The 26,340-nt window shown below is 32.7% G+C and overlaps 4 protein-coding genes and 1 non-coding gene across 7 annotated transcripts; 2 read left to right on the forward strand and 3 right to left on the reverse strand.

Annotated features, from left to right (window-relative positions):
• Window positions 1-1,198: 1,198 nt before the first annotated feature.
• LOC140956524 (strychnine-11-hydroxylase-like) lies at window positions 1,199-4,280 on the forward strand. The gene is made up of 2 exons (XM_073413293.1): window positions 1,199-2,137; window positions 3,561-4,280. Exons 1-2 carry the CDS (start codon window positions 1,259-1,261, stop codon window positions 4,167-4,169), a joined length of 1,488 nt encoding a protein of 495 aa, XP_073269394.1. The 5' UTR covers window positions 1,199-1,258; the 3' UTR covers window positions 4,170-4,280.
• A 2,153-nt stretch (window positions 4,281-6,433) lies between these two features.
• On the reverse strand, window positions 6,434-9,850 carry LOC140957088 (ankyrin repeat domain-containing protein 2B-like). The gene is made up of 9 exons (XM_073414186.1): window positions 9,739-9,850; window positions 9,426-9,456; window positions 9,117-9,262; window positions 8,414-8,626; window positions 8,179-8,327; window positions 7,340-7,508; window positions 7,165-7,257; window positions 6,823-6,962; window positions 6,434-6,735 (listed from the first exon to the last, which is right to left on the reverse strand). Exons 1-9 carry the CDS (start codon window positions 9,745-9,747, stop codon window positions 6,636-6,638), a joined length of 1,050 nt encoding a protein of 349 aa, XP_073270287.1. The 5' UTR covers window positions 9,748-9,850; the 3' UTR covers window positions 6,434-6,635.
• Window positions 9,851-11,089: 1,239 nt separating this feature from the next.
• LOC140957915 (RHOMBOID-like protein 10, chloroplastic) lies at window positions 11,090-15,679 on the reverse strand. 3 transcript variants are annotated; one of them, XR_012171715.1, is made up of 10 exons: window positions 15,477-15,679; window positions 14,678-14,931; window positions 14,287-14,341; window positions 14,129-14,209; window positions 13,950-14,046; window positions 13,791-13,858; window positions 13,610-13,708; window positions 12,869-13,024; window positions 11,518-11,559; window positions 11,424-11,438 (listed from the first exon to the last, which is right to left on the reverse strand). XR_012171715.1 is itself a non-coding variant. In XM_073415336.1 (9 exons), exons 1-9 carry the CDS (start codon window positions 15,618-15,620, stop codon window positions 11,304-11,306), a joined length of 975 nt encoding a protein of 324 aa, XP_073271437.1. In that variant the 5' UTR covers window positions 15,621-15,677; the 3' UTR covers window positions 11,090-11,303. The 3 variants fall into 3 exon arrangements, 2 of the variants coding, with proteins under 2 accessions (XP_073271437.1, XP_073271438.1); XM_073415336.1 differs by lacking the exon at window positions 12,869-13,024 and having other exon boundaries at window positions 11,090-11,438; window positions 15,477-15,677; XM_073415337.1 differs by lacking the exons at window positions 11,424-11,438; window positions 11,518-11,559; window positions 12,869-13,024 and adding an exon at window positions 13,060-13,322.
• Window positions 15,680-16,422: 743 nt separating this feature from the next.
• LOC140957089 (probable plastid-lipid-associated protein 4, chloroplastic) lies at window positions 16,423-20,078 on the forward strand. The gene is made up of 6 exons (XM_073414187.1): window positions 16,423-16,795; window positions 18,249-18,362; window positions 18,526-18,621; window positions 19,319-19,393; window positions 19,566-19,633; window positions 19,784-20,078. The coding sequence occupies exons 1-6, from the start codon at window positions 16,466-16,468 to the stop codon at window positions 19,854-19,856; spliced, it is 756 nt and encodes a 251-aa protein (XP_073270288.1). The 5' UTR covers window positions 16,423-16,465; the 3' UTR covers window positions 19,857-20,078.
• A 4,207-nt stretch (window positions 20,079-24,285) lies between these two features.
• LOC140958136 (U2 spliceosomal RNA) lies at window positions 24,286-24,481 on the reverse strand. The gene has a single exon (XR_012171732.1). It is a non-coding gene; the product is annotated as a U2 spliceosomal RNA (small nuclear RNA).
• Window positions 24,482-26,340: the final 1,859 nt, after the last annotated feature.

The raw sequence follows: 26,340 nt of genomic DNA on the forward strand, positions 1-26,340 counted from the left end.
CTCGTGAAATGATTAAATCAAAAGGAAAAATAAATTTTGTTTGGAAATATTAATATTATCGTTTGATTATTCAAATCAAACCCCCTCTCTGCAATTGACCCATAAAATTGATTTACAAAAATTTATGTGAGATGGTCTCACGGCAGTTTTCTTATTTGAGTCATCCATGAAAAAATATTACTTTTTATTGTGAATATCGGTAGGGTTCACCCGTCTCACAGATAAAGATTCGTGAGACCGTCTCACAAGAGACTTACTCAAATTGTAATCTACATCTTTCTCGAATGAAAAATAGCATAATTTGTTTTTTTAAAGAAAATGAGATCCGTTAGTCATATTTATACAAATTTCGAAATATAAATAATTAATTTTTGAGGTCCAATAGTGGAAGGTTCCTTTATAATTAACTTGAATTTAAAGATGACATTTAATTTCTTAGATATTTTGCTTAAGAAAATAAATTTTGACGGTTAAAATTTATCTTTATTTTAAATTCAAGTATTAAAATTGGACTTTTCTTGTGTTTATACAAAATCAACTTTGGCGTTCGGATTTTTTTTTTCAAACAGGGTTTTAATAGGAAAGGGACGTAGGCTAGCTGATAATTCAACTAGTCAGCTGCTTTAGGAAGCGCAGGGTTGTATTTTTCTCACGAAAACACCTCTCAAACTGTTTCACCAGTCAAGTTTATGAGACAGATCTCCGTCTCGATCCGACTCATGAAAATATTATTTTTTTAATGTTCAAAGTATTATTTTTCATTGCAAAATATAATTTTTGTTAGTTATGTAGAAATATTGTGTAATATATATTGATTTGAGCGAAAATATTCGATCTATTAAATTAAAATATTAATTTCACTGCAAGATTATTATTTTTTATTAGTTATGTTGTGAAAAAATATCGTGTGATATATGTTAATTTAAATGAAAAATATTACTTTTTATATCAAAATATTATTACAGGTATGAACTAGGTCGACTCATCTCATAGATATAAATCCGTGAAACTGTTGCACGTTAGAACGAGTGTGCTCTTCCATCCAATCTTAAAAACTTTATTACTAAATTATTTCATTTTTAAGGTAAGGTATATCAATATATCATAAAAAATAAATTTATATACATATATATGTATTCATAAATCAGTTTTACAAATAATATATATAATGAGATCCCGCCATTATAAATAACTATCAAGGAACATATAAAAAAAAACAATCCACCTTTACAAATCTGAACTCCAGAAATATTTTAACATGTATTTTCTTCTCCTAGTGCTGTCTTTTTCGATCATCTTTCTGTTCAATCTCTTTAAACCGAAAAATCCCAAGAAAACTGCCGGCCTTCCACCGGGTCCAAAAGGGCTTCCGTTGATCGGGAACCTGCACGAATACGACCCGGTGCACCCCCATGTCTACTTCCACGAACTCGCGAAAAAGTATGGCCCCCTCATGCTTATGAAATTTGGTTTCCGACACGCGATCGTGATTTCTTCTGCAAAAGTAGCCAAAACAGCTTTAAAAAATAATGACCTAGCACTTGCAGGCAGGCCAACACTCATTGCCTTCCAAAGATTTTCTTACAATGGCAAGGATATTGCTTTCTCTAGTTACAACGAAACTTGGAGGGAAATGAGGAAGCTGAGCGTGATTCATCTGTTTAGTGTCAAACAGGTGGTCTCGTTTCTTCCTATTCGAAAAGCCGAAGTTTCACGCATGATCAAAGATATGATCAAGAAATCCGATTCGTCTGAGCTGATAAACTTGAGCCAGGCTGCGTTTTTTCTAGCTAATAGCATCATATGTCGGGCCGGATTCGGGAAAGAGCTAGATGGAGAGTCTAAAAGAAGGTTCGATGCAGTTTTTAAAGAAGCTCAAGAACTATCAGTAGCTTTCTTCTTTGGTGATTTTTTCCCTTTACTAGGTTGGATCGATAGATTAACTGGGATGATTTCGAGACTCGACAAGAATTGTAGGGATTTGGATGATTTTTTTCAAGAACTTATAGACGATCATCTTGATCCGAATCGGCCTGCATCAATGAAAGGGGACATTCTTGATTTGATGATTAAGTTGAAACAAGACCAAGCCTCCGCAGTTCCTATTCAATGGGAAAATATCAAGGGAATTCTCATGGTATCACTCTCACTTCTAGCTTTACATTTCCAAAACTTATTTTCTAGAAAACCAAGATATATTTGTTCTGTTCACATAGATTAAAAAGAAAACCAAGATCAATTTCTCGATCAGGACAAAACTTTGACAAATTATATGAAAAAAAAAAAAGAATTCGTGATATTACTTTGTTCGTTTTCTGATTACTGAGTTATATGTTCTCTTACCCCATTTTGTGCTTTTAATTGAACATTAATTCTAACTCTTTAAATGAAAATTTTCCAAGATTCTTGACCGATCAATTATTATGTGCATCAAATTTTTATTATAGAAAGTATTTTGGGAAATTTATGAAATAAATCTGATGAACTATTTTTTTTTTTTAAAGAAAATGACATATAAAATGTATTTCCCCTATTTATTCATGGCGGAACCGATAGAAGTCATCTTTTGATAGGTAACGTTATTGATGGGACGAATCTTAGACCACAGAAAAAGGTTGAAGACGTCAAAATCAAATATTTTATCAAATTATTTTAAAAAATGTCTCTCTGCTAGAATTTGTTAAAGATGTGATCTCGAGAAAATCATATATATATTAAATTTATACTATGTCAGAGATCATGAAAATGACCATAACATGTAAAATATCGTGCATCATTTATTATATTGGGTCCTTGATATTAATGATAAATATTTATGAAAATAGTTAATTGTGTTATTTACATAATCGGGATCACCACTGAGATTTTACAAATTTGTGTTCTCAAAATTTATATATCATCATCTTAGTATATTCTTGCTAGTTATGAAGTTGACTACATGAATACTAGTTCTTCAAACTAAGCGATTTTCCTACGTGTCATCTCCTAAACCAAGATCTAAAATATAGCTCCTTAATTACATTTATCCAAGTTTTCAATGGTTTACACCTCCTTCTACTCAGTCCATTAACATATCAATCTAAGATATGTCATATTGATGTCGTATTTTGTCTTCTATATATTAACATGATCAAACTATGTCAGACGTCTCTATCTAAATCTCAAAAGTTATATATGTATAATTTAATTTTTGCTTTTGATAGTTTAAAATTTTCGTACATGTTAGAATATTAGTAGTTCTCTTTTAGTAAAGAAGAAAATGGAATTGAGAATCTGCCCAAAATATTCTATTTTATGGAAAGGAATTGTCTCGTTCCTCGCGAAAACAAAGACCAAATTTTGGGCTAGAGCAAATTTCTGCGACTTACAGAATGAGAAACGAAAATATGGGAAACATATATACAATTTCTACTGTTCTATGCTTGTGATTACTGAGTAGTCGGTTCCCTTACCACGTTTCCTTCTATCTATCATCTCACATTAATTTCCAGCTCTTTAAGTGATCGAAATTTTTCCAAGATTCTTGATGGATTATTTTCTGTATCAAACTTTTATTACAGAACGTATTCATTGCTGGAACCGATACAAGTGCATCCTTGATAGCTTGGACCATGACGGCTCTCATCAAGAAACCCCAAGTGATGAAGAAAGCACGAGAAGAAGTCCGAAATGTAGTAGGAGCCAAAGGTGTCGTAGATGAAGATGATATCCAAAATCTCCCTTATCTAAAAGCAATCATCAAAGAGGCACTAAGATTGTTTCCTCCAACTCCACTCTCCGTCCCAAGAGAAACCATAGAAAAGTGCACGATAGATGGGTATGAAATCCCTGCAAAAACCACGGTGTATGTCAACCTTCACGCCATTGGTTTAGATCCCGAATATTGGGAAAACCCTACTGAATTTAATCCCGATCGGTTTTTGAATAGTACTATCGACTACAAAGGGCAGGATTTTGGGTTGCTCCCATTCGGATCGGGTAGAAGAGGTTGCCCTGGGATGAATTTCGGTATGACAACTGTGGAGCTTGCACTTGCCAACCTTCTCTACTCATTTGACTGGGAGTTGCCCCATGGAATGAAGGAAGAAGATGTTGACATGGAAGAGGCTGCAGGACTTGCAAGTCACAAGAAAAATGATCTTTGCCTTGTGGGCAAATGCTATATATAAATATAATTAGTAAATTATATATAGATATATACATCGTGTAATAAAATAACATGAACTTTTGTAGCAAATGAGCTATTTATATCTTCATCATTTCTTGATACTTAAATATTAGTTTTGTGCTCTCCGCCTATCCATTCCTTCTTACTTCTTAATACAATTTCAGGACTCGCAATTGAGCCACCCAAAAATAATTTCTAGTTTTCCACAAGTCATTTTTTAGAATGATTATAGGAATTGAAAGTTGTTCTAGGAAATTTGAATAGCATAATTAGAGTGCTATATTAATCCTTTAAAGAATGTATCAAAACCAAAAGATAACTTATTTTTCTGAACAAAATCAACTTTTGCTGTTTGAAATTTATCTATTTTTAGAAAAAGTTCATTTTTTGAAATTGGACTTTTCTTATGTTTATACAAAAATCAACTTTGGCGTTTGAATTTTCTGTGGATTAATTTTTATAGTCAAGTGTCGTGGGCAACAAGGTTAAATGCATTTTTTCAGCCGGTGCTAAAGGACTTTAATACAAAATTATTTCATTTTCAAGGTAATTAGATATATATATATATATAATTTCTCCAAAAAAATTAAATAAGTCCCACAAATCACAATTCATTCTTGAACGCAAATATAATATATATTAGAGTAGGTGTCCAGCAAACCAACTTGCGGCTTAAATTTTGTTGACTCTTCATAAGTGTCGTTTTTACATATATTATTGTGTCATTATGAATCTCATTCTTGCATGATTTTAACTGTGTTGAGTCTAATTTTAGTTTATTTATTTATATTATGCACAGTGTTCATCTCTCACATGTTGTAGGTTGATCTATAGGTGATTTAATCAAGAAAAGAGGAAATCGGGACGACCATACGTACGAACATGGCACGCTAGGGTGGATAAACTTAGTTGTCCCAGTTCGCGAATAAAGAAAAAATTGTGGATTTGCGCAAAGCTTGAGCTAAGGCAGGTATTTTTGTTCGTCCAGTGACTACGAGTGGAAAATAAAGAGCAGATGCCGAACATCTCGCACTTGGGCGGATATTTTTTTCCCATGCCCAGCGCGCCCAAGTGAAGAAGAAAAACGAAAATCTGTTAGCAGCTCGCTCTAGGACGGCATAATTGGTCCGCACTAGTGCGATCCGATAAGAAAACATGATTTGATCGATTTGTTTCTAATTTTTTGGATTCCTACCTACATGGAAAGCCCTCATACATGGTTTGAATCATTAATCACTTTTGACACATCAACTTCACCTTGGAGAGCCACCGCACGCGAGAAAAAAGACTGGAGTCAAAGAGGCAAGAAGAACTCGGGATTTTCACGCAACGTCTTTTCTTTCCTCTTCATTTCTTCTCGTAATTTAGTTTAATAAATTTTTTTACTTAATTGTTTTGATAATTTCATGACGATGTTTATCAGCTAAATTTTATATTTGTTGGAATTTAATGGATCCTACCCCAAAACATTGTTTTATTTAATTTAATTTTCGACTTTTGCTTCATGTTTGATTGTGTTACTATTTTTTGGAATTATTAAAGCTAGCTAAATTCTATAATATTTTTTATTGTGAATGAATTCGAGATAATAGTTTGCAATAAGAATGAGTGACATAATCTGTGGATTTACAACTTGCATAGACATATTAAATTAAATACATGTTGATAATGATAGGTCGGAAGCTAAGAGATTCCGTAAATCGATCGTGCGTGCAATCACTCTTGATAAATAATTAAAGACATTTAATTACTTTATTGTGTTGAATTAGTTTTAAGAAAACAGAAAACCGAAAACCCCGATAATTTAAAACGATGTTATATCATATATTTATATCTTTGTTTTTTTTATGAAAATCTATATATTTTTCTTATGTATGCATTAATTATTTCGATAATTAAAAATATAATCAATAATAAAATAAATTAATTGTTTTTTAAAATCAAAATATGAATATGTTTCACGTTTTCGTCAAGAATTTTTTTCCTTGCTCTTACAATTGTTAAGAGTTGATTTCTGATTTATAGTAAAAATATTTATTGAATGGATTTGAGCCTTCAAAATTTTGCTAATCAAGTGTATTCGGATCAATTATTCCAATCAAATTTGTATTTGAAAAGATGACTAAAAACAAAGGATGCCAAACTTGAGATAATGCCGGTATAAGCTTGGTACCTTCTTGCTTTATTGATTATTTAAATATTATTAATATTCAAGTAGATTGAAGATTTAGTTGTATAACTTGCTCCATTGCGAGCAGCCAATGCGACCAAACCCATGTAGATTTTCATGCAACCAATGTACACATCATGTGATTGTCAACATATTTCAAATGACCCACCACTGTTTAGCCATAGAATGACAGACCCATACATACTAAGCATTCCCCGAAAAGCAGAATATATGAACCGATATACGTATGCCAACACTCGAGCTCGTGAAACTACACGAGCATAATCACACCAAGACTCATAGAAACGCATCCTTCTCAAGAAGCTTTAGTACCTCGTTTTGGTCATTTAATTTGGCAACGTCTATAGGCGACTTTCCATCCAAGTTCTGAAGAGTGCTGCATAAACCAAGAAAAGTTAATGTGTTGGAAAGAAAACGTGCAAATTAAAGCTGGGGATGACGATCGGGAAAACAGGCGGCTTACACAGCTGCACCATTGCTCAACAAAAGCTCCACGCAGTCCTTTCTCCCATAACCGGCAGCATAATGAAGAGGAGTGTTCTTATTCTTATCCAGAGCATCAACCTTAGCCCCAGCCTCCAAAAGAATTTGAGCACATTTAACCTAGAACAAAACCCAAACAGCTTTTGGGTGAGAACCTAAAATAATTAGCCGAAAGTCCTAAAACTAACACAACAGGAGTAATAAAAGGCAGCATACGAAAGAGAAAAAAAAAAGGAAATCCAAGCATAGATGGTCAGTGATCGATGAAACTAAAGGTTGAAGGAAGGAGTAAGAGGAGGAGTCTTGTTAGTTTTTCAAATACCTCTCCATATCCACATGAAAAATGCAGCGCAGTCCGTCCCTCAGAATCTTCTTCATCCTTGTCAGCACCATCGGCTAAAGCCTTCTTCAATGCCTAGTTGTTGATAAAGAGTCAATAAGGACAGAGAAACCATGATTATAAATGTACTTTTCAACATAATATTGCTAGGAGATACCTCTTCATCACCAACACTAGCTGCGTTATGGACAATGGATTCCTCGTCATTTACCTCCTCTGCTTCGTCTTCCCCAGCAGCAGCACCAGCAGATGTGGTACTTTCTCCTCCAACAGCAAATCCCATAGCCTCACCCAACTTCTGGAGAGCATCTTTATCATTCCAGTATCTAATTATAATACTTATCAGTGGGGGTGCAATCCAAGTAATGACTAGTTCCACAATCAAAAATCGAAAGAAAAGCTCAGCTAGTGTGTAAGAGTGAGATGGATCACCAAGATACGTAACGAATATCGGTTAGGACTTAGAAGTATGGTAATGATCCACAACAGCACCATGATTTTAAAATGCATCAAAATATTCTACCAGCTATACTGTAGGCATAGGAATAAATCCTAAACAATTTTTTGAAATATAAACATATCAATTGACCAGGGTAAAAAATTTCTAGGTTTTTAGTTGGAATGAATCATTTGTTTTTCTACTTCTCATGGTGTAATGACAGAACATCAGCTCAACAATAAAACAAGAGCTGAAAAATAAACCGTAATCCTACTAACATTCAAATGCGATAAAAAAAAATGTCTTTCCAATTGTAAAAACACAGCAGATACACCCATAGGCCAACAGGAACACCCACTAGTTTGCAGGATGAATTATAAATCTCCCTAAAATAATAATAATAATAATAATAAACTACTGGAAATTTAAGAATATGCAGATAAAAGTAGTTTTAATCAGTCAAGAAAATCAAATAAGTTGAGTTAAGAGGACATGTTTAAAGCATTTAGAAGTATTTAGCCATATTAAACTAAACAAAACTCAGAAAAAGATATAACCTCATCATAGCAGCAGGACCCCCAGTTTCGATCTCTTCCAATATAGGCTTCAAAGATGGATCTTCCTTCACACGGGCCATCCGTTCTTCAAGTTGTTCTTTATTAGCTGGATTTGCCATACTCTCAAGCAGGCCAGACATGGCTGGATCCTGCAGAAAATCAGAATGATACAACTTTTGACTTTATATAAAATGATAGCTTGTAATGAAATAAGGCTAAGGTAGCCCCGAATTACCTGCATCAATGTGTTTCCAAGCCTCTCAGCCATGGTCATGAATTGAGGATTTTCCATGACCTTTTGCATTGTTGACATATACTCTTGCGAATCAAAATTAGGGATGCCATCTTCAAGTGCAGCACCTTGAAAGGATTTCTGTAGCTGTTCTGCCATCTGATTGAATGAAGGATCCTTGGCTATCTGTTCGGCTAGTTCCTTGATGCTTGGGTCCTGCACATATTCAACATAAATAAGAGAACGAGAATATAAAATTATAATATTGATCTAACACTTTCATCAGAAAGCTGATTAATCCACACTACCCTAAATATATCATCGCCCCGTTAATTACTGCTACTTCATCATTAGATGCTCCAAGGTATGCATAATTATCATATGACACAAGAAACATCATATTCTTTCCTCAGTTGCCTCTCATGACATAAATTTATTTAATGGTTTTCAGTTCAATAGACAATAGAATAAGCAGTTTTTCCGGTTGTTTAGCTCGTGAACTAGTATTCGAAAGTTTAATTAAGTTGGAGAATAAATAATGATCCAAGTAAACAGATTAGCAGCAACAAGTTTAAAAAAACATGGACACATAGTTGTCCTTCATGAAGAAGAAACTAGTGAAGAGCTGACATCAACATGCTACGGATTCACCATAATACTTTCTCAGTCTAAGAAAAGCCATAAGTGATGAGGAAAGTATACATACATTAAGCAGTCCCGTCATAGCGGAGAAATCAAAAGGATTTGACATTTCAGGAAATGGAGCAGGGATTGAACTGGTCTGTCCAGATTGTGTTCCCCCAGAAGCTGAAGGAGCAGGAGATTTACTTTTAGGCGCATCAGACTTCTCCTCTGAAGAACAGAAACGTAGTTTTTATACACTCGGCATTCAATTTTTCTGCCTAACGGCAAAAAAATCATCCTTAAAACACAAACTCATCAACTAAATAAATTTCTGAAAGAAACGAGATCAACAAAACGCGCATAAAACACACTTTCAGCTCAGATAACATACCGTCTGCAGGAACCGGAGGTTTTTTTACTGCCTGAACAACAGAGACACAAAAATAAAAAATCAATCAGTCAAATCAACAGCTGTAAACAAGTGAAAACTGGAATTCATACAATCAATTAGGAAAAATTTTATTAAATAAAACTTCGAAATACCTCGAAAAACCGAATCAATAGAAAAAAAATCAGTAATTACTCCAATAAATAAACAGAAAATGGATCGAAGTCAACAACCACACTCCAGATCGAACAATCTACTTTCCAATAAAAAAAAATACTAGAACGAATCAAAGCGAGGATAAATTTAGCAAGAATACCTCAGACATGACTGCGAAATCTGATTGAGATGTGTTCGATCCTTTGCTTCGAGTGACCGGAAAGACGCGAAACAATGGTTTGAGGTTAAAAGATGGGATAACAGAGAAAATAATATAATATAAAATAAAACCACGGAAATGGGCCACCTCGCCTATACAGTGTTGATTGACCTGTTTTGATTTCAGGCCCATTATTTGTTATTTTAGGCCTGATAACTGGTCTGGCCCAAACAAAGATCTACGACCCATTTTGGATATAGCAGACATTATAAATAACCAACCATAAACGCATTTGATAATTAAGTTATTGATTAATATTAACAAATCATTTAGTTTTTTTTAAGAATTTACGTTTTGAGAAATGGTAGTTTTGTCCATCTATTAAAATTGTCAAGGTAGTTATTATAAGAGTTTACGTTGTATTATAATGAATATATAATGATACTCAAGGGATGAGCTCATCCAAATCGAGCCATACCGGATCATGGGCCTTGGGCCCCTGACCCATCCCTAGTCAAGGTAGAAGGCCCATGACGGGCCCAGGTAGTCTCCTATAAATATCAGGTTAGAGCGTACAATTCATATATTCACTATATTGTTTTTCAGCAGTACTCTTATCTGTTTCCCTTATATCCTCAGTCTCTGACTTAAGCGTCGGATACCCTCTCGGCCCCCTTCTAACGGTCTTCTTCGTGATTCAGGCTCACGGCATATTCGAAACCTGCTTCTGGACTAGTATCACTTGCTGAATCGGACCCTAAATTCTCAGTGAGTATCATATAATATAATATAATATAGATAGCATAGATAGACGCTGTATTGGTTGTAAGATGAGACGATGAATGATGATGATATAATAAATTGAAAGGTAAAGATAACATATTTATTTAATAATTTCAAATTTTGTAAAACTTGAGGCAAACACTGAATGATAAAAGAATGTTGAGTATTATCTTTCATATCAGATGAGACTTGAGATTCATGCAGTATTATGTTATTCACATGTATCGATTTATCACCTCTATATTTTACATTCTTTCATTTTATTAACCAAACGGTGCATAACTAGTGCAGACATATGGTGTTTATCATGTTATCCGTCCATGTTATTTGAAATTTTTAGTCCTTTGTATTCGTGATATATAAAAGAAAAACCTGGAGTTTTGAATTTTGATTTTTCTTTGCCTTTGCTGTCAATTGGTTGTCAATAATTAACGACAGAGATCACCAAACAAAAAACGAATAATTTAATTAAACATGTTTTAATGATTTTAGAAAAATTGTTTATATTATCATTGATTAGAAAATGGTGTTCTAAAAAAATTAACAAAAATGTCAAGATATGTTATTCTTCAATGCAACAAGTTATTATGACATGAAGAACAGTATAACATTGTTCATTTAATACATTCCATGTCCGGCGATCTATTTTGAAGTTGGAACTCATTCTCTGTTTCTAGTCACTTAACGAATCTTCTGCTAACCTATGATATGCACAACGAACATTCGGCTCGTACAGCGAAAACTGACAAGAGCATCTATGAGGTAGATGAAGCATGCTCTTCTTAACGATTCTTGAAGAGCGAAAAAATAGGCGCTTTATCTGTTAAAACATTTCTGCCATTACGAGAGATGGACTCGATTTTCCACGCAGGACCAAGAAACCAAGATACTGCAGCTCCACCTAGCAAACCTCCAACCTGAATTTTTTTTAACAAGTGAACGAAGATAGAAATCCATTGTTTCAAGACAAATATATTTTAGAATTAGTTAACATACATGTCCCCAGTTGTCAATGCCTTGAGATAGGAGCCCAATAGCCTGCACAAGCGGCCGTTTTTGTTAGGAGAACTTCCGTGGCTTAGGTTTGAAGATAGAGAATTCGAGATGGGGAAAGCATATGCAGAAACACTTGGAAAAATATCCAACTAATGCAGAAAAGAAACAAGCGCCTATTCTGTGCCTAGGAATGAAAGGAGTGCCAATACATGGTGTTTCAGAAGGTGTTTAGTGGCAGATCTAGCAGGAAACAGGTGCTGTATCCTAGTCTTCCAAATGAAAAGGATTATATGATGATAATAAAGTGTAAGTTTTGACGCTAAGAGTACCAAATTTGCAGCCTCAATTAAAACTGGGAACAAAAAGTAACGTCTAATTGTTCATACAGTCATGGACTATAGCACATTAGTAATTATCTGATTTTCCTGGAAACCAAAAAATTTTTGCTTTGATTCATACAATAAATCCATTCATAGAACCATTCACGAATGGAATTAAAATCTACGACAACTATTGTGAATGGAAGGTCACTCTTGTTCCATTTTAGACCCTAATTGTAGAGTTTCGCACTATCTATGATACACTAATACATCAGCTCGTTGAGACCCAAACGTGAATTCAATAACTATTCATACATTCTAAACTATCATGAGTCATCCTTATAACTATAGAAAATCATTTTTCTAAAATATACATCTTACTCTGACGAGAGAGTCAAAAGATTATTCAATCAACTAAACATATAGAATATATACACATGCATGCAAGCAGCGAATCCACTGCTACAATGCACAAGGACCTAATTGATTTACAATATCAATGAACTTGCCACCTTGTGCCCTCAAGAAGTCAGAAAACAAGCCATGATATAATGTTACCTGAATAAAGGTACCATTGTTTATTAAGTTGAGAAAGTAAATAGTGCACAACTATAACCATGAATTCTTTACTTGACTAATGGGACCCAATTAGAGAATTTATGGTGCATTTAGATTGAGACATTTGAAATTTATGGATTTGAAATGTATTTTCATTATTACATTATTACATAACTGAAACAAAAGAATTTCAAATCGACCTCCCTACTTATTTTCGTTATGATTATATTAATCAAAATAGATTTCAAATCTTTAGAATAATTCAGTCATTTGAAATTCATTGCGATTAATATAATTATAGTGTAAATAAGGACGAAATGGATTTAAGTTTTCTTCGTTAAAGTTATTTAACAATAAAAATAAATTTGAAATCATGGATGTTATGAATTCAAATGACTCGATCCAAATGCAACCTAAAAGTGAATATTGTTAAGATCATATGAGCACTTACTAATAAGCATCGATGTCCCTACCTTTGCACAAATAACAAGCACCAATAACTCATCAGAAATAATGTTATCGAGTGAGGAAATCAATATCATTCTCATCAAATGGTTCATCGATCAAGAACCAATTTGGTGGTTGCAATCTCTAAGAAATGTATTTAAAGGTTGACCACCTTTGCATTTCTGCATTTTATATGGACTAAGTAATCACAAAATCTTAATTTAAAACGATCGTGGGTGTACACATCAAGGATGACAAAATTAAAACTAATTACTAATTAATTATATAAAGAATGCTTCAAAGTGAAGCGATCCAAATCCTACAACTATAAGTTAGCTTGTGGACACCTACTCTAACAGTAATTTCTACGCTACAATAACAAGACAATGGAAGGAAAGAATGATGATTTGAAAATTAAGTACAGTCAGCATAAGTGTTGGGGATGTATCTTGTGGCCTTAAAGTCTTGAACATATGTTGGCTGCATCATTACAAAATCACATCGATTATACAACATATTGCAGCCATTTAGATTCCCGGAAACAAATGGTTTAAATCTTCTCCTACACTAGATGTTACAACATATTCATCCTAGTGTGTATGCTGCTCACGTGTCACATTGGCCAACAAGAGGTGAATATCTAAAGATGGTAGAAGACCCAGTATCTTCGTATAAGTCGCAACATCCACTTAGAATAGGAAATAACATATTTTATCAAGTATAATGATTAATGGAAGATATGAAATGTGAGAAAGTTAAAGGCTTACCATATTTAAAGCAATCACTTTAGCTATCTGTCGCAACTCGCCTTCACTGCCTGTAATAATCCCTCTGTGCCTTAGGATAAACAAAGCAAAAGATCCAACCTAACCGTGCCACCATTTAACCAATTAAAAATATACCTTGAAGCGTAATAAAGTTTCACTATGTTAAAGTGCCTGAGCTCACCAGTCCAAAGATAGCGCCAGATGAACCAACTGCAGGAGCTTTACAGAACCAATAACTCGTCACTGAACCTAATTCACATCCAAGGATGAATTTAAAAAATTGGTTCTTTTGGAATAAGAAACTGGATTTTTTTCTAGTAACGGGATTGTTTATTGTTACTTGCAATTGCAGAAGTGATGTATATTGCAAGATATCTTTTAGGACCACATATATCCTCGACGGTAGGACCAACTGAGTTGAGAGAATAACAGTTGACCTGAAAAAAGAAAACCCTTTTACACAGGGCATGTTCAATGCTCAAAATACTCTAAATCTCATCAGTACTGTTTGATTCAAACCATTAAATGCCCAATATTTGCATGCAAAAAGGAAGATGTAGCTAGCCTCCATAACTGCCCTTCACTAATGAGGCTATTAATCTGCAAAGATAGAAACGACAATGATAATAACATCAATGATGTTTTTTGGTATTAGAATTCAAAGTGCAATATCAAACCTTGGCTCCCCAAAATAAGAGCTTGCCCTCTGAGACAGTTTGCGCCAGATAGGCCCTGTACATAAAGATACACTTTTATGTGTAAATGATAAGTATTTTTTCTGTTCCAATTTGAACATTCCATGTCTCATTTTAGAGTATACAAAAACTGCATCATATTTGCTTGAAAGCTACATTTCTTCCAAACGTATCCCTTTTTCGAAATTATTTTAGTAACACCACAAATTAACAGCCACTACTTCTAATGGAAAAAGGGTAAACAAATTCATAAATAATTTACTTATCAATACACATCTGAAACTACACTTGAAAATTGGGAATGCGATTAGGGAGCAATTAACACCACCCAAAAAAATGCTTAGCCAGATAGGTTTACGGCATTGATTCTTACAGTACATTAGCAGCAAGAAGTATGTTGGTCCATTGCCTTTTTCCAAATAAGTCGTTCCTAGATGTCCTTGAGAATGACTTTCCAACATCTCTAGAATCACTTCTAATTTCATCTCCATTGAAGAAACTTAAGCTCATCACTGTAGCAGACAAAGCATGGAATGACCATTGAAAATAATTGAAGCCCGCAAACTGAAGGGCTCTTGCTTGACATATATCCTTCAACACAGGCTCGAACCCAAGAGAAGAAACACTCTGCAGATATAGTAAAACACGTGCATTTAATGAGATTGTATTAGAAACCAAGAACACAAGACAGACGGACGTCCTATAATATCCCTGGTCTGAATCACAGGGTAGTGAAAAGAATCCCAATTTCAAGAATCTCTTTATGAGAAAGCATTTAATAGAATCCACAACCATTAGCAGTTCAAAATCAGGACACAACCATTGACCAAAACTTGCATTCTAAGAAAATCAAATCTTAATTTATTCATGTGAGATTACCTGCCACAACCAAAAAGATAATGTCTTAGTAGTAATCTTTCTTGAGCTTGAGCCAGCACAAAGACTAATTCAGCTCATGTAAATGTTTCATGACAATCAAACAGTAAAAGAAGAAATCAAAAGCACTTCCATTCGAGCACAAACTTGCCTCCTTCAGATTAGCAAAATTTCCAAAAACTATAATTGACTAAGCAGTATAGCTAGTTCATCCATTCTCCTCAAGTAATAAACTTTCTTTATTCACATTTCCAATGCCAAAATGGGAAATTGGGTTTTTTTTTTTTTTGGTTTACCTGGAGCGATGATTGGAAGGCTCGGGCTAAATTAAGGCGGCGGTGGAGGCGGAGAGCGACGGCGGCGGAGGTGATGAGATGGTTGGTGGGTCCAAGACCCCTCCCGCCCGGTATGGGGATAGAGTTCTTGGAATTTGACGACATTATTGACCCCACCAATCACAAGATTCTCGCGAGGGTGCAATTTTGACATTCCATTAAAGTCTAAATTGTATGGAGGAACTATAACAAAAATTAAATTAAATTAAATTAAATTAATAATATAAATCTAATTTATTGAATTATTTTGTTTTAATTCATACCATTTTCTACATGTATAATGATTTTAATTCTCACAATAGACATATGATTTTATTTTGATAAATTTTTAAATATGAAGTTTTTTTTTGACGAGACAATATGCATGCACTTATTGTTATTTGAGTGTGCATGAAATATGTCATTGATTTTAACGTAATAATATAAACTACAAAGTTATATACAATATGCTCGATAAAAAAAATATTTATAGCAGAATCGAATTTTGTCTATTTGCCTTGCTGTTATCAACGATATAACAAATTTAACTATTTCGTTTAATGATACGCGGGCGCGCCGCTACACAGACCTTTCACAATAATTATACAATTTTATGTTTTTAAAATAATTAAAATAAATTTGTTGAATAATAATTTATAATAAACTATTAATAATGGATTTCATTAAATTTATTTTTGCATCTAATAAAATTTAGATTAAAGTAATGGATTTATAAAAATACTAGGAAATTTTGAATTATCAAAATTTGAACTAATTCATTTTTTTAAAAAAAACCATTTCATGTTGAGGAAAATAATATATTTTAATCATTTTTTGAAAATAATAATAGATTTTTAATCCATCTAATTTTTTTAATCAATTATATAATTAATAATTAATGACATTATTTTGAAATATTAGCAGCTCTAATGTGAAAAGCATGGCCAACCACGCACTCCCGATTCATCGGCATGGCCTTATCCACACTCCCTGCCCCTCCACCGTCTCTCACCGCTCAGCTCTCCGCCGCGGCCACCGCCTCATCAGCCCCGAACCTCTTCCACTCCGCCGCAATATTCTCTTTTCCGTCGGCCCAACTAAACCGCATTCCCAACTCCTGCTCCACAGCTCTCACTCCAGCTCGCCATAAGTGGAGAACACATGTCTCCTTCTTCACGGGTTTCTTAAAAAACAACAAAAAGAAGAGTGCCAAGGAGATTAAAGAAGAGCTTCTTAAGGCCATCGAACCCCTTGATCGTGGTGCTGAAGCCACACCTGAAGACATGGAAATTATTGAGCAGGTCTGCATATTTCTTTTAGATTTCAATTTCTTTAGAATATGTATTTTTGTTCTCCAATGAATTATGTGTCGGATACATGTTTATGTTTGATGTTTAATCTTTCATGATCAGTTTGCTAGCCCGCCTACTTTTATAGTTGTTGGAGTATAATAGTAGTTGGATTCTTACCAAGTGGTGGCATTTTTAGCAACAGACGAAAGTTTTAGTTACGTTTCAGAGGAAATACAGCCTTTTACACTATTTGCACATCTAATCAGTGGGTTAGGAATTCAAAGAATTAGTTCTTACTATATATATGATACTCCCCTAATCTATTGGAGTGGTACACACTAACTCCCTTTATAGCATGAGCCTGAGAATTATTTGAATTCTGTTTCATCTGCTTCTCTTTTGTATCACAAGGGCAAACACTTCTCTTTTGTATAACAAGGGCAAACAGATTTGCAATTCCTAACGTGATTTGGTCACATGTATCCCTTCTCATTTTCTTTCAGATTTTCTGCTGCCACATAATATGTAGCGTGGTATTAGAGCTCTAATCTGAACCATCCAACTTACGAACAGGACATGGTTGTGGAATTTTTCAAAGTGTTTTTTTGGCTGATATCAATTTGTAATGTGACTTTTGAGAAGGCAAAAACACTATTTTATTAAGTGCGCCTTGATCAAACTATCCACCTTCCTATATCGAATTCCTCCTATTTCAGTTTTTACAACATTGTGAATGATACCATTTCTTTGGATAATGATTTGTAATATTTCTATTGGTTTCGATTGTCTTTAAATACCCTTTCTGTGGTGAAAGTAGTGGTTGACATGTAATTTTTTAGCATAAGAACCATATGAATCTTTATGCAAATTTTTGTTTGGTGGAAATAACTGGTAACAGTACAAGATTAGAGCTTTTTAGTCTTGTGACAGCAGACAGCGGTTCTTACTGGCCTCCCGAAGTCTATGTGGCAATGATGTGGTACTTGATATAGTTACATTAATTGTATGATTTGAGTTATGACTAGATTATTACAACCTTTAGACACAAACAAATCTTTTTAAAATTAATATCATAGCCAAAATCATGATTTAAATTCCAGTTCGGGAAATTGTTGGATAACTTTAGCCGGCAATTATTGTGTGGACTACTCCAATCAAAATGTCATTCTTGCACTACAGCTGAATACTTGAAAGATTTTTTAGCTGTGCCTTTGCTATCAGAGTTAAATTTTGTATGACGGTGGTTGAATTTTTTACATTCGTTAATACATGTTCCTGCAAATGAAGCTCGGTTGCGCTTGAAAAGTGGTTTCATTTTAAACACATAATAACATTTTATTATCATTGGGGAATTAGCAGCTTGCACGAAGTTGAGTTTACTTGTCTTACAGTAGATGGACTTTGGTGGTTCTTGGTGTTTAGTTTCATTCTTTCTCTTTGTTTTTTTCAACTTTGTTCTCAGATAGTTAGCAAACTAGAAGCAGCTAATCCAACAAAAGAACCACTAAAGTCTGGTTTGCTCGATGGGAAATGGGAGCTTATATACACAACATCACAGTCAATTTTGCAAACCAAGGTACAGTTTTATCTGCTGATGTTTCTACTTTTGGCTTGCTTCATCTGAAAACTTGTCGTGTGTTTGTTGCTTCAAGCTTTTACTGCACACACACACACACACACACACATGTGTGTGTGTGTGTGTGTGGCAGAATACTCACAATGGTTAACAATATGAACAGAGGCCCAAGTTTTTAAGATCTAAAGTGAACTATCAAGCAATTAATGTGGATACTCTTCGGGCTCAAAATATGGAAACTGCACCATTTTTCAATCAGGTAAAGCCCGTGTTTTGAGTTGTTTTTCTTTTTTCTCATGTGAATGTGATCGGGCCAGACATAGCGAAGGATAGAGCCCCGCAAAAAATTATTCAAAATGCATGTCTAATTTTTGCAAAAATCTAAGTTTCGACCCCCAATAGAAGCTGTATTCTACATTCCGTTATGGGCATAAGTTATCTGCATCAATTCTGGAATCAGGTCAATATTCATGAATAATTTAGAATTGAGGGTCAATTTATTGTGAAACACGAATGTCATGTCATGGGTCCATCCAAGTAAAACTATGTACACAATTGTACCTCTAGCCACTACTACTCATGCATATTCACTTTACCAAAAATAGTACAGGCAAGTAAGGTGAGAAATCCATTACATGGTCTTGTGAACTCACTCACGCATCTTTTGCAATCCTATATGGGGTTGGGAACTTGTGATATTACAGTGTACCTATTACCTAGGCAGATAGCTAGTAGGTAAGAGTGAAGGATCTTGATTTTTTGTTCTTTATATTGTCATACTTTGATGAACACAAGGAGTCCAATACATCACAGAAAGAAGAAAAGTTAAATTTATTGGCCTATAGAGAATGAGGATACCCAGAATTTGTTCCGACTCTAACATGGAATGTCGAGGATCTGAACTTTACATTTCATCAAAATGAGCATTCTCGTTTACGTTGTTTAACATGCTGTAGGTTACAGCAGATTTAACGCCTGTAAATCCAAAGAAGGTGGCAGTGAAATTCGACTATTTCAAGCTAGGCGGTCTTGTAAGTCATGCCTAATTTGATCCTATCATATAACAAACACGAATCTGTCTTGTTATAGCCAATTTTGATCTTTGCACGAAATTTTAACGCTCAAAAACACCTACAATGAAGCAAAGCTTACAGCTTGTTTTTGTGCTTACTGGAAGCAACGTAACATAAGCTGATGAAACAGGTACCTGTCAAAGCCCCTGATCGAGCTCGAGGAGCACTGGAAATTACGTACTTAGATGATGAGTTAAGGTGAGGTGATCCAGACTCCATGGTTTTATGTCATTACTGTTTTCGCATGCGGGCGTATAACAAATCCAAGACTGTCGCAGTCTTGTTTTTTCTTACTTGGAAAATCCATACGATTTCTTGTTTGAATGTGACACAGATTCTTTTTTTCAGAATATCGAGAGGCGACAAGGGAAATCTCTTCATCTTGAAAATGGTTGATCCCTCCTACCGCATACCCTCTTGATCTAATTCCAAAAGGCAACTTGAGTGTAAATTTCATTTCTTTTTAGTTTCCATCCTTTGTTTTGTATTATGTTTTTCAAGTATAATCACTTATCATGATATCAGGTGTTCACAGCGTTAGCATAGTGAAACACAAATAAGAAACCGATGATTTACTGGTTTTTTAAAGCTTTTAGTGGCTTAAAAAATGTTTTATACGGCAGAGTATAGAGCTTTTCATATTTATGGTTTTTTATTTGAAAGGTATATTTTGAGATTTAATCACTATAATTTGTCTGTGATTTATAGTATAATTATGAAGTATTACATTACCAAAATTAGTCTTATATTTTATATATGATAAATCAAGCTCACTATTTAAATAAATGAAAAGAACGGTAAATAAAGTTTGGCCAAAATGTTCATTTGAGGAAATATTGAATAGTTTATTTGGTTAAATTTATTTTTAGATATCTTATAAAATTTTACAGATTATTAGATGTTTAGGGTTGGCCCATTTTCAGGACATTCATCAACCACTATGTCACTAATGGGGGTAGCTCTTTAAGGTAGTTTTTCCTTGTAGCTCGGTAGAGTGTTACTCGGGTGATGTTCACAAGTCGACTTCAACTACATCGTGTTTGTGAAGTACATGATATTTCTGTAATTCTACCTATTAGACTAGCTAGATGTTAAATTTGTATGTCTTAAGTGCGACATTTTGATATATAAATATGAAAATAAATAATAAAATTGGGTACTGAGATTTAGGTAGAAAATTCTTAAAAATTATTATGTTAAAAACCACGGCCAAGATGAAAAGATTCTGTTATGATATTTTGTATGTTATAATCTCTCACTATGTGTCTAAATAGAACACACTCTCTTAATACATGAGAACAAAACATCTCACAAATATTATAGAATAATGCACTCAAATGCTCTGAGACGAGAGAAGAAAGCTAATAAAGGGATTCTCAACTCCATAATGGGATGGATGAAATTATCGAATTGTGATATTATTTATAATCAAACTCCAAGGTATGAACATTGAATTACGTACAAAATTGCAGCAGTTTTTTTCATGTTTACACCACCAACCATCTTAAATGATGTAGATGAAATGCATGCATTTAATGTATTTCATATTCTCACAATTTGCCCACGTTTCTCTCATTTAGATATTTGATAAGAATCAAACATATCTATACATATCTTTTCAATATTGTCATTCGTTGTTGTTTACGTTTCTGTTAAACCACTTGAGTATTTACATCACTCAAACTTATCAATGTTCACTGGTCTGGTGTGAACATCAGCTATGTTGTCTTTTGTATGGATGTTCTGCTTATTCACACTTCTTTCCTCTACTACTTCTTATACTAAGTGAAATTAGACTCCAATTTGTTTTGTTCTGGAATGAAAACCGGATTCCTTCCAATGTGTAAGACACTCTGACTGTCACAAAACAAATGAACTTTTTTTTGTTCGTGCCTGATCTCCTCCAATAACATTTTAATTCATATTGTCTCTTTGTGCGCTTGAGTAGCTGTCATATGTTCGGTCTCTGTTGTAGTTAACGTTACAAGTGTCTGCAGTTTTGAAACTCATCTTGCTGCTTTCTTTGCAAGTATAAACACATAATCAATAATGGATTTCATCATATCAGAATCATCTAATAATCTGAATCGATATAGTCTATGAGTGTAAAATTCTGATCTTCCATTATATAATGCAACATTTGAGGTACCCTCAATGTATCGAAAGATCCTCTTAACAGTACTCCAATGTTCTCGTCCAAGATTTGTCATGTACTGACTAATTGTTCTCATTGCTTGTCCAAGATTGTGCAAGATTCCCCGCTACTACCCTCGCCTTCTTGGAAAGGTAAGGCACATGAGAACGAATACATATATCTTTGACTTAAAGGATTTGGATTTGAAATGGTACTTGAAAGAATGATTTGAAATAACTTCATATTGGAATTGATTTGAAATTCACCTCAATATCTCAAAAATAACTATTTGAGATTTTAAATTTATTATCAAGTAAATTTACCTAAACAAACTAATGAATTTGTTATTTTTAATTTCAAATTTTTAGCTTCATATTCATGTATCCTAATACTTATATTACAGTTTGAATTAAGTTCTTGTATTATTTTAATAAGTTATGGTAGAAATTTAAAAAAAATAAGAACCAAAGGATTTGAAAAATAATGGTGAAAAATAGAAATGAGGATGTTGAAGAACATAAAAGTAATTTTGATACGTTATTCGTAGATTTCATGGACCATGCAAAATGTTCATGCAAGTATTTAATGCAACATGTTTGTCGAGATCGAATAACGTGACATTTCACAAGATGTTCATGTAAACATCTTGTAAACATTTAATGCATCACGTTTCTCGATATCGACTGATGTGACATTCACAATATATTCGTGTACATATCATGCCTCTATAAATGTTATCATTCATTATTTGAATAAAATTTATATAAATTTTCAAAAATTTTGTATTATTTTTTTTTTTTCAAAAAAAGGACCAAAATTTTTTTGAAAAATAAGTAAATTTTTATATATCAAAAATATATGATAGCACTCTGCGGTAAATAGAGTTGATGCTATATATAATAGATTCACGTCAAAAAAAAAATATGCTAAAAACGAAATAAATATGACTTAGTGTTATATTTAATAATGTTTTAATTTTCAATATCATTAATTAATTTATTTTTAAAAAATAACAATATTGTTCATTATTTCTCATATATTATTTAAATGTATTGATTTTAAACACACACACACATATATGATGTGTGTGTGTGTGTGTGTGTATATATATATATATATATATATAGTAATAATTTATATTGAAGGATAATAGTGTAAATATTTATCATTTCATTAAAGTCAATTTTAATTGAAAATTATAAATCTAAAATAAAACACAATAATTACGAATTATATAAATATTTACAATTTTTTTAATTCATTTAATTAAATAAATAAATATTGTAAATAAAAATAATTATTTGAAAAGAAAAAAATTATCTTAAAATATTATTTTTTTCATGAGTCGAGTAGAAGATCTGTCTCTGAATTTAATTCATGGTCTAACAAGAGTTCTTGCGAATTATTTTTAGTATTTCTTGTTTTTAATAAAGAAATTGTATAAAAACATAACACTATCGATATTTTAAAAAATAATTTGAGGATATATTAGACATTTAGAGTAAAGAAGAAATATGAAGTATATTTAAAAAAAATTGAGTGTAAATAACAATATCTTGAATATTTAAATTGATCATATCATTTCATTTAATTTCAGTTATGGTTTTAAATTTATATTATTTTTATATAATCAATTCTTGAAAGTCTCAAAAATATTAAATAGATATACGTTTTTCAACTTTTTATTTAAGAATGTTATCACAAAATTTTGATATATTGATTACTAGAGTAGGTCTCTTGCGAAACGGTCTCACGAATTTTTATCTGTGAGGCGGATTAACCATACCGATATTCACAATAAAAAATAATAATCTTAGCATAAAAAGTAATATTTTTTTCATAGATGACCCAAATAAGATATCTGTCTCACAAAATACAATCCGTGAGACCGTCTCACATAATCTTTTGTCTGATTACTATTATAATTATATAATTATAATTTTAATAAAAATATTTAAAAATATATTGAATGTTCATACATTGATATTATAATTTTTTAATTATAACTTTAGTATATATATTTTTTTAAAATTGTTAAAAAAATAATTAAAATTTAATATATTTTTCTATTCTTTTTATTAGTACAAGTTTCACTAGTCAATACATCGAATATAATTTAATTTAATTTAATTTGATAGTAGGATTATTATTCTTTATTGGAATATGATCTCAAATAATATAAAAAAATTTATATAATAATTAAATAAATTTATTATACCAATAATTTTAATTATTTATATAACCGTCTTTTTTTTAAATAGTGTTGTGGAGATACTTTTCTAAAAACTCAGCATTGTTTACCCATCCTTACCTCCAAATTAATCGAAATCTAAATGCAACCCCCGACACCCTTTACTATGTTCTATGAAAGGGTGAAATGAATAGATGTATTTATTGGATATTGGATCGGTCGGGTAACCAGCTAAGCGCTTTGAGTTGAGTGATAGTAAGGCATGCTAATCTCCGACCTAGGGACAATATTATGTTTTTCCTGAATAAAAAATAAATCGAAACTTATTATATTTAGCTACGAAATAAAATCATATCGTATTTGCTATGGGCTCGTGCAAGAGGACGAGGTACCAGAAAACTTGTCAAAACGTTCCGTCTAAATAATATGAATCACCAAAATTTCAATATCAAGAATATTTTCCAAACTAAAAACGGAGCATTAATTACGTAATTACGTAATTTATAAAAATTGGGACTTGAATTGGTGGGGTGCGCCAGGCCCATGCAATAGTGCAACGCAAGGGCGACGCGCGAAGACCCAGGCAGCAAGCTACCTTGATGGACCTTCCCCCTAAAAAAATAAATTTAATATCGTGTGGACCATTGGCCCACGTATCAGATATTAAACTGATAAGAACAGATACTACACTTGATCTTAGCCAAAAGGCCGAGAAAGGTATGCTTTATCTTATGTTGGAACAGCCTTTTTATACAATTTGAGCAAGCCATACTTTTCTCAAGAATCGATGTGGGAAAGAGAAATGATAGCAGTGCTGTCTTCCAGACTATGAGGAGCTACGGATGAGGACATCAAAGAAGAACATGGTATTTTGTAGTCTGTACTATTTTTAATTTTGAAAAATATTCTTTCACTAATTTTTATAATTTCCATTATATATAATAAAATCCACAAAACTATGATATTAATTTTAATAATATCATATGAATCCCAGATTTTTTCATCATTGATTTGTCAAAGTTTTACACCCCATATTAAATTTGGTTTATTTTTGTATAAGTGAAAACATAGATCTTCGTCGTGTCTCACGAAAATCATAAACCGAAACTCGAGAAAGAAAGCACACTCGAAAAATATTTTCGTAAAAAATATACTTGTAGCAAGAAATTCATGTATCCCTTTATAAAAGTAATCTATAATCTATATGATTGCATTATTCATCAATTAAGCAAAGCTTGATTCCACCAGCACAATATGTCTTTGCCAAAAGCGAATGAGTTTGCATTTGATGGAACAGTGAATTGCGAAAATCGGTGCTACCCGTCAAATTTATTCTAGATGGATTCAAAACTCAGAATTTTTTATAATTTTTGCTCAAATAAAGACTTGAATTCAAGTTCGGCTCGAAATATTCGATCATGTTCGCGAGTTACTCGAAAATAAATAATCGAAATATAACTATTTATTATATTTTAAAAAATTAAAGCTTACAAGCGGACCGTGAACTATCAAACAAATTATAGTTTGTGCTCGATTTCGACTAAAAAAGTTTGAACATGTTTGAGTTCAACTCGAAATCGATAATTTTGAACAAGAATAAAATATTTTTCGAATTGACTCGAAAAGTTTGTGAATTGGCTCGATTCGTTTCCATCATTGTTCTTGAGTGTTAAATGTAAACGAATTCATTGTTATTTAATTAACCACGAAAGAAGGGTGAATTTTTTTTAAATCCCCAAAATCAAACTTAATTTTTTATTCACCCTTTTTGAGAAAAAAAAAAAGTGTTTGCATTCTTTGATCCACAAAAAATGTTTTTGCACTCCTTAGGCTCGTGTTTTTTTTTTCAAGGATGAAAATCGGTTACAAAACATTGAAAATATTATATTAATATATAATATTTTTTGGATATCAATTGTTTTATATCCGATATAAAACAATTGATTTTGAGTATAAAATTGGAACAATTTTATTAATATCAGCATTTGTTATACATGTTTGAGTACTTAAAAATAATATAATAGTATCAGATTTAAAACAATTGTTACTCAAATATCATATATTTTTAATGTTTTATATCATTTTCAAAAAACATGTGGGTCCAAGAAATGCATAAACATTTTTTTTTGGACCGGAGAGTTCAAACACGTAATTTTTCCGACAGAAATCGAATGCAAACTTAAATTCAGCGTGTAGATCAAGTATCCATTCACACTTGAAAAGGGTTAAATATTGAAACAATTTTTCTAAAATTGTGTAGGGCCTTCATATTTGGATTTTTTATTTGTTTCTATACATTGAAACATAATTTTGTGCAACGATTATTAAATTTAAAGTTTTTGTAAAAATAAATAGGGACTTCTGTGAATTCCTGGTCATTCCGTAAGAAATCATATTTAAAATTGGGTAGGTCTTTTGTCAGACGGTCTCACGAATCTTTATCTGTGGGACGGGTCAACCCTACCGATATTCACAATAAAAAGTAATACTCTTAGCATAAAAAGTAATATTTTTTCATTGATGACCCAAATAAGAGACCCGTCTCACAAAATACGACCCGTGAGACCGTCTCACATAAGT

The sequence above is a fragment of the Primulina huaijiensis genome, chromosome 14, assembly GCF_012295235.1.
Source record: "Primulina huaijiensis isolate GDHJ02 chromosome 14, ASM1229523v2, whole genome shotgun sequence".
In the NCBI taxonomy this organism is placed as follows: Eukaryota; Viridiplantae; Streptophyta; class Magnoliopsida; order Lamiales; family Gesneriaceae; genus Primulina; species Primulina huaijiensis.